This window comes from Pteropus medius, unplaced genomic scaffold, assembly GCF_902729225.1.
Source record: "Pteropus medius unplaced genomic scaffold, Ma_sr-lr_union100, whole genome shotgun sequence".
Classification (NCBI taxonomy): domain Eukaryota; kingdom Metazoa; phylum Chordata; class Mammalia; order Chiroptera; family Pteropodidae; genus Pteropus; species Pteropus medius.
In genome coordinates, this window is record NW_024349798.1 from 2,874,617 (window position 1) to 2,883,066 (window position 8,450).

At 54.8% G+C, this 8,450-nt stretch overlaps 1 protein-coding gene across 3 annotated transcripts in view; it reads left to right on the plus strand.

Moving 5' to 3' along the window:
* The window catches only part of RAB11FIP3 (RAB11 family interacting protein 3), a 74,868-nt gene extending 69,432 nt beyond the window's left edge, over positions 1-5,436 (plus strand). For all 3 annotated transcript variants that reach the window (XM_039884708.1, XM_039884709.1, XM_039884710.1), the window contains 5 exons: positions 1,782-1,863; positions 2,673-2,810; positions 3,046-3,201; positions 3,320-3,460; positions 3,545-5,436. In XM_039884708.1, coding sequence (XP_039740642.1) covers positions 1,782-1,863; positions 2,673-2,810; positions 3,046-3,201; positions 3,320-3,460; positions 3,545-3,658 — 631 coding nt within the window. In that variant the 3' untranslated portion in view covers positions 3,659-5,436. The remainder of the gene's footprint in view (positions 1-1,781; positions 1,864-2,672; positions 2,811-3,045; positions 3,202-3,319; positions 3,461-3,544) is intronic.
* The last annotated feature ends 3,014 nt before the right edge of the window (positions 5,437-8,450 follow it).

Genomic DNA, 8,450 nt, shown 5'->3' on the forward strand with positions numbered 1-8,450 from the left:
GCTGCACACAGAACTATGCCCAGGTCACCTTGGACAGGGAGGCCTCCTTCCATGCAGACACAGTGGGGTGTCACCATCTGGGACAGCCAGGCCTGGGCAGCCAAGACATTACAGTTTAGTGGACTAGAAGAAAGCTTTATGTTTCCTTGGTTTTTGCTGGTAGCCTCTCCTTTGGGTCTTCTCCACTGGAGTTGCAGGTGCCAGGAGGCAGGACCGTCCTGCTTCCCAACGTCTGCCCACACCAGAGCCTCTAGGCCAGCAGGACAGCAGCCTGGAGGGACACTCGGTGGACAGGGTCTCATGAGGACTTCGGGGAGCAAGTTCACTCAGTATCATTCCTTCTTCTGAGCAAACCTGCTGCCTGCCCTGTGCACCTAGGGTCAGTGGCTCTGTGTGCCTAGACTCCATTGGCCTCTTGCAGCTCCCTGGGAGTGTGGTGGGGAGAGGAGGCCTGTGGTTCTTGGAGGGCTGCTGAGGCCTTCAGAGGCCCCTGCAGCCTTGGGTCAGGACCCTGAGGTCAGCCCAGCACGGGGGCTTCCCCAGCATGGCCTCAGCCCCTCATAGTATGCAGGAAGACCCTCCTCAGTAAGGGGGACTGCAGAGTAACAGGATGGTGAGGATAACTGAATTATTGAAAGGAACCAGGGCTCCTTGGAGAAAGGGCTGAGTCTGTGGCTGGAACAGGGTGAAAACCAGCAGAGCCTGGAGTATCTTGTAGTGCCAGGAAGTAGGGAAGTGCTCAAATAAATCATATACACACAGCGATGGGGCATGTCTCAGGGATGTGGGCCAACTAAAGGTCAAAGCTGGAACAGTTTGAACACCACACTCATAATGATACTATTGGACCACAACCTAAAGTGTAACTAAGTGTAACGCTATAATGATAAATAAATGAGGAAAAGACACAAATTATCCTTGCAGAGGAATTCCAAATAATACATGGAGATGCCCCCTTTGGGGGTAGCACTGAGTGTTCTCCCCTGGAGTGTGGGCTAGACTCAGTGACTAGCTTCCAGAGGACAGAGAATGGACGAGAAAGGTAGAACTTGACAGAGGAGACACCTGGCAGACATACCTTGACCAAGTGATCCAGGTTAATATTACCCGTGATGAGTCATGTGGACTCAGGCCCCTCCGATCTGACGTGACAAGAGGGGTACCTCACCTCTATGGGATTCTTCCCAAACCCATAATCTATCTAATCATGAGGAAATACCAGACAGACTCAACTCGAGGGACATTCTACCAAATATATAACCAGAACTGCTCAAAACTGTCAAGGTCATGAAAAACCAGGAAAGTCTGAGACTGCCCCAGACCAGAGGGGACAAAAGAGACTACTAAGTGCAATGTCCTGGGTGGGATGCTGGGCAGAGAGGGCACTGGTGGAAAAGCTGAACCATGTCCATGATTTGGTGACCAGAGGGTCCCAGTGTGAGTTTGGGTCATGACAAACATGCTGCAGTGATGAGTGGATGTTATGAGGGGAAGCCAAAATAGGCCGAGTGCCACAGGGACCCTGCACTGTGTCTGCAACTGCTCTGTAAACCTGAAATTATTCTGAAGCCCGAAGTGTATTTAACAACCATGCTGGCCTATGGAGAAACATTGGCTTAGGGCACTTGCATGGGTGCATAAGGGTTGAGCTGCGGATGTGGAAGAGTAGCCTCAGTGGATCCCTGGGCAGCCCCAAGTGAGGTTTCCAAGATGCTTGGCCTCCCTAGTCCCAAGGATACGCATTCCTAGGGAGTGAGTCCCAGCCTCATTCTATGTCCCAGGCTACAGCAGCTGGATGAGGAGAACAGTGAGCTGAGGTCCTGCACACCCTGTCTGAAGGCCAACATCGAACGCCTGGAGGAGGTAAGCTGCCAGCCAGGAGCACTGAGCAGGCAGGGCCAGGCTCTACATTGTGTGTACACCTAGGTGAGCCAGGCCGGCCTATGGGCTTTCCCACACCCTCTGTGCCTGATGCCTACCGGGGGATCAGGATATGCTGAGATAAGTTATTTAAAGCAGGGCAGCCGCAAGGGGTCCAGTCAGCCAAGAGGTGCACTGCAGGCCGGGGAACTGCGCCTCTCCGAAGAACAGGCTGGGCCCTACTGGGCCTGTGTATGAGGGAACAAGCTCAGCTCAGGCTGTCATCCCTTGCTGGAAGGTGCTGAATGCTCACTGGCTTCTCAGCTTTCCCATGGACCTTGAATCTTTGGGTCCAGAAGTTCATGCTTAGGTTGACCCATGGTCTGAATCAAGGGATGTCCTTGAGAGGCCAACTTCAGCTGGACCCCTCATTCTCCATTCTGCAGATGTTCACTGAGAGGCCTCTCCTACCCCGTTCTCCCATTCCTGCCAAGTGTCCCCTGGGAAGCTCTGAACCCTGAGCACATCCTGGCTGCCATGAGCAACACCTGCTGAGTGGTCTCGGGTCAGGTCCTGCTCTTGCCTCCCCCTAGAAAGTCCCAATGCAGGGGAACATCTGCATCAAAAGAGCTCTACCTGCCTCATGCACTGCGCTCTGGGTCAGCCCAGGCCCTGAGCACACACCTCCGCCGGGATAGACGCAGCCCCATGGACATCAGTGGACTGAGACTGGTGGGACGTGCAGCTGAGGAAAGCCAAGTGAATGAGGTGGTAGGTGAGGTGTGTTCGCAGCAAATGTTTCACTTTTGCAGGAGAAGCAGAAACTGCTGGATGAGATTGAAGAGTTGTTGCTGCGGCTCAGTGATGAGCAGGAGAACAGGAGGAAGCTGGGGGACAGGCTGAGTCATGAGAGGCACCAGTTCCAGAGGGACAAGGAAGCAACCCAGGAGGTAAGCAGGGGCCCTGGCTGTCACTCACCCAGCTTCCAGCATCCATAGGGCTCATCTGGAGTAAGCCGGGCACCTGTAGCTTTTAATTATTGTGCTAGACGGAAGTGCTGGGTATGTGGTGGCATTTCGGAAGTGTAGCGTTGTCATCCTCCCGAGAAATGGTGTTCAGGCCAATGCAGAGGTTCTGATGCGGGGGGCTGGGCTGATACTGCTCACCCTGTGGCTTCTCACACAGCTAATCGAGGACCTGCGCAAGCAGCTGGAGCACTTGCAGCTTTTCAAACTGGAGGCCGAGCAGAGGAGGGGCCGGAGCAGCAGCGTGGGCCTGCAGGAATATAACAGCCGCACCCGGGAGAGCGAGCTTGAGCAGGAGGTCCGCAGGCTGAAGCAGGTGCTGCTGGGCAGATACCCTCACACCCTGCAGGGGCCTCCGGGCGGCTGGCATGGGAAAAAGGGGTACACGGGGGAACCACAGCCCAGGAATGACACTGTCATGTCACCCACCCCAGGATAACCGTAACCTGAAGGAGCAGAATGATGAGCTCAACGGACAGATCATAAACCTTAGCATCCAAGGTGCTAAGAACCTCTTTTCCACATCCTTTTCTGAGTCCCTAGCTGCAGAAATCAGCTCAGTCTCCCGTGATGAGGTAACGTACCCACTCTCCCAGGCCCAGGACTCTAAGGTACCCGCAGTCTCTGTGCCCAGTGCTGACCCCTTGCTCCTCCTACAGCTCATGGAAGCAATTCAGAAGCAGGAAGAGATCAACTTCCGCCTGCAGGACTACATTGACAGGATCATTGTGGCCATCATGGAGACCAACCCATCCATCCTGGAGGTCAAGTAGAGGCAGGAAGGCCCAGCCTAGGCTGCTTCCGGACTCCACTAACAGCCCAGAGACGGCCACAGCACACACGGGCCAAGACCAGCAGGTCCCATGCCTACTCAGCCTAGAGCACACAGCTAGGCTGGGGCGCATAAAGACGGGGCCATGGAGGAGGGGGAAGGAAAGGGAAGCCCTGGGACTGGACCCCACAGCAGGGGTTGGGCCTGCCCTCAGCTCTGGCCTTTCCCTGCTACCCTCTGCAGAGATGTGGGGACAGTGTTTCAGGCTGGGATGGACCCCTCATGAGCTCCCTCCCAAGTGGCAGATCCTCCTGCCCCTGCCCTACTTGGGGAGAAAGGAAGGAAATGGACCTCCGTCCGGGGTGCTTCCACCTAGGCCTGCACAGGTTTTCTGACCTGGTGCTTCAGCTGTTCCTGGACAGCGTAGGGACCCCAGGACCCTCCATGCCAGACGTGGTAGTATGGACAGGTGGTGTGGCCAGTGCGTGTTAGGGTCTGACCAGGAGCTGCAGGACCGCCCCCCTGCAACTTTCCTAGGGCTGTCTGCCAGCCAGAAGGGGCATCTCAGTCCAGCTTCACGCCCAGAGGCCTCTGGCCATGCAGCTGTTCCCATGGTTAGACTCTCACTGCAATGACCCTTGGGGGCTCTGATGCCCCTATGGGGCTGGGGCAGGAGCCTCTGCTGTCACATCAAGACTTGAGAGTCTAACTGTGTGGAACGTGCTATCTGCATGGGGTGGACATCGCCAGCCTCCTCTGACTGCTAGGGTGCAGCAGGCAGGACCTGGTAAGGTCCTGCTTCCCCATGGTTGTGACCTTCCTGGCCTCCTGGAGTTTCCCCCTCCCTGTGCAGATTTTGGCTGTCCTCATTGAAGTCCCCATTTCCCAGGACAGAGTCCAAATGTTTCCTCTGGGAGTCCGAAGTTATTAGAAGTTGTCCTTCTTCCCCAGGTGCATTCTGCAGGAGGCTGGGCTGTGCAGGCTCTCCAAGGACACAGAACTAAAGTAGAGAACAAGGCCTTCCCAGCAGCTTGGTTGTTTCTTGAAAGAGGCCTTTGCCTGGCTCTGAGCTGCCACTGCCCAGTGCCTGCACTACCAGGAGCAGCAGTGTCACTCCCACAGGGATGCTGGGCCTGCCCCTCTGAGCCCAAGCACTGGTCAGGAGCCTCCGGGATCTCGCAGGTGGGCCAAGACCCCACCCACAGTCTGGCCACTGCTGTATACGAATGTGTGAGATGTGTGTATGTGTGTGTGTGTGAGCATGTGTGTTATCCAGTGTCCCTCCACTCTCCACGTGGCCCACCTTCTACACTAAGATTTAAGACGTTGCCTCGTATTGTACATTTGGGGGAAAGCCTTGGTGTAAATCAGTGTAAACTTGGAGGAGAGATTTTTCTATCATGTAGAGTAGGTATTTTTTATAGATTGAAGGTTGATCAATTTTTTAATACTTCCAAGAGAAAACTATCTGTGTATACACATGAAATATATATATATATATGTATGATAATAAATACTGGAACTATGCTTTCTGCGCCCAGCCCCGCCCTGCTGATGCAGCTTTGGGGTCTGTTTCTGTCCATCACTCAGAAGTACTGTAACTGTAAATATGAACTGCTGGGAGATGTTTCACACAAACACTCAGGCACTGACCTGTACATTGACCCTGCTTCCATCCTCTCAAGAAAGACTCTTCCAGGCAGAGTGACAGCAGCTTGGATGCAGAAGGGCGAGGTCAGGACAATGTCACTACAGATTAAAGCTGTTGCTGCACACATAGAGGCCGACTCCTTCCTCTGTGGGGGCCGAAGGGTGGGGTGGGGGTGCCACTGGCCTGTCCTGGCATCCCCCACAGGTGTTTGAGGGGTTGGGGGTCATGTGTCACCTGAGTTCAGATAGCAGGAGACCACCTGGTCAAGCCAGCCCCTCCTGGCCTTGATGTGAACCTCCTGAAGGCCCCAGGATGGCATCTGCAGGCTAGGCCCCCAGCAGCACTCAGCCAAGGGCCCTCTTGGGGTGGGGGCCATGTGATGGGCTCCAGGAGCCATTGAGTTGACGGTAGGACCTGTCCCCTAAGTGCAGCCTGGTTTCCAGCATGGCATCAAGGGCTGGCCCAGCTGAGGAGGGGTTAGCATCACAAGTTTCTGGGGCTCGTGAACAAGATGTGCCTTTGGGACAAGTAATCAGGAATAAAGAGAAGGGCTCCAGGAGAAGCCACGCACAAAATACCCAAAGCGAAGGCACAGAAAAGGCGAAGACCCCAGTGGGACTGGGCCCAAAGGATGGGAGGCCAGGCCCAGAGGAGAGCTCAGTTGTCATGGTAGTCACAGGGACACCACCAGGGTTACTAAAGGTAAGTGACCAAATCTGATTTGAAGGGGGATTGTTAGCCAAAAGTCCCCAGCCCAGGTGTCCACAGGAGTGGCAAACTGCATTCCTTCCCTACCCTGCACACTGAGCTACCTGCATACCAGACAGACAGAGAAACAGGCCAAGGGAGGCTGAGGACTCTGGCCCTAACTGTTGCCAATCAGGCTAATGACCTGAGGGTGGTGATGGGTGGACACAGCCTGACCTGCAGGATGCAGAGACCCCAGGCCTCATCCTCAGCTGGGGATGCAGCAGGACTCTAAGGGTCTAGGATGCTGTGTGGCATAGCACTGAGGAAGAAACTTGGAGAATGTGGTTCTGCCTGGAACCCACCTCCTACCAGGATTCCCAGAGAAGTCCAGGAGGACGCAGAGCACTGGATCCCGTATGTCTAGCCCACCAGGCCCCACCAACCTGTGCTCCCAGTGCTCAGAGGTGGGTAACTCCCCAGGCTGCTGTCAGGCAGTCCAACACCCTCTGTCATTATCTAATCCATTCAAGAGACTTGCACCCAGCCACCCGTGTGGTCCTGGCCAGGGAAGCAGACTTGTGCTGGAGCCTGGGTTGTGGGCTTCAATTCCAGGCTCCTGGGGGAGTTCTGCATGGAAGCCCTATCAGCACTGGGGGGCGCCAAAGTGCTGCTATGGGCAGGTTCAGAACTTAAGTGGGTGTCCAGGAGGGCCATGTCCCCAGCCCCACTTCACTGAGGGGGTTTCTACTGGCCCAGGAAGAGACCGGTGCCTCTGCTTTGACTCTAGATGACACCTGTCTTGCCACCTACTCTGTGTCTGTTGGTCTAGTGCCTGTTGGGTCCATCCTTGCCTAGGAATAGAATCTGGAAGTCGGGGGTGGGGATCTAGGGGGACTCTCAGGTGAGGCCAGAGCCAGGAAGGGGAGGATGGAAGTGGCTTCCTCTTCCTTTTACCCCAATGATGCCTGCTGGCCCCTCCTTTCAACTCTTAAATACATGGGGGCCCCATGAGCAGCTGATGTTGAAATCCCTACCCTGACCCTCCAGGGGTCTCCAGCCAAATGACATGGCATGGGTGGGGCAAGAAAACAGGATGAAAATCCAATGTAAATGGAAACAAGGCGGTGCCTGGCTGCTGCCCAAGAATGGCTGCCTGGAAGTTTCTTCCAGAAGGTGGCTGGCAGCAAGGTCAGGAGCGGGGCCCAGGCAGAGCTATCTGAAGAGTATGCTGGAAGAGACTGCGGTGGGACATGTGGGGCCAGTGTCAAGGCCTGCAATCCCCCAGGCCTAAGTGTGTCCCTCCCACATGGGGTCCCTTCATGCCCAACCCCAAAGCACCTGGCCACAAGCCCCCTTATGGGCAATTCTGTCTGACAGAAGAGCCCAGAGTAAGGCCCTGCCCTTCCCCTGGAAGAAGACTGCTGGCAGGTGGGTGCGTGGCAGGCCCTGGTTCCTCCAGCTGTCTTGTGTGCACTGCCTGGCCTGTCCACACTAAAGGAGGGGTGCCCAGCTTCGCTCCCAGCCCAGCTGCCCCCAGTGCCTGCCCCCTTAACTTGGCAGTTCAGAGACCGGGAGATGGAAACCTCGAGAAGGGCCCTTTATCTGTGAGGCCATCTCACAAAGCATATGATTACAGGTCATTCTATAAAATCAGCCAACGAATTAGCTGCATCCTTCCCAGCACAGATGAGTCCTGCCCTTGGCACATCTGTTGGCCTTGGCTCCTGCATGCCTGTCACATCAATGAGGGTCCCTGTGCCCACTAGAATCTCTGTTTCACAGGGCATTTTGGGCATATCTTGTTCACTGCTGTATATCAAAGCTGAGGATAATGTGGGCACAAGTGACATTTATTTGCACAGGGAGGTTTGAATTAATGCTTCCCACCTTGGAACTGGGGTTTCTTCTGCTCAGCCCTTCCCACCCTTTCTCCAGGGGAATTCACAGCTCCCCCCACCCTCTTCCCTTAGGGGAGCTATCTTCTATTATCTTTAGAGTTGTGAGGGTGGTGTCCTCCAGCTGGGATGGCATTGCCAAGGTCTAGAGAGTTGAAAGTCACTTTCTGCTTTATAGTCATTTAAAATTTACATCCATGTGCCTCAGCATATTTAAGATGATCACAGGTTGACTCCACATATATGTCTCTTATCTTACTGTTCTGGTCCTCCTGCCACCTGCTGCACATAGAACCTTTTCTTTCCAGCTCCCTCCTGGGACAGTGCACATTCAACAGTCTTGAAGAATCCTCCCGAGACCCTCTTCTGGTGACTTGGCTTGCTCCCTCACGTCAGCAGGCCTTGGCCTCTTCCTGGGAAGGGCTGGGATTCTCCTGCTTTCTCCTCACCTGAGTGTAGGGCCTGGCTCTTCAAAACTTGGTAGTGAGTTGGCGAGAACCTGGGCCATCAAGTCAACAGACTCAACTTCAATTGTTTCTCTTGTTGAGAGGTTACAG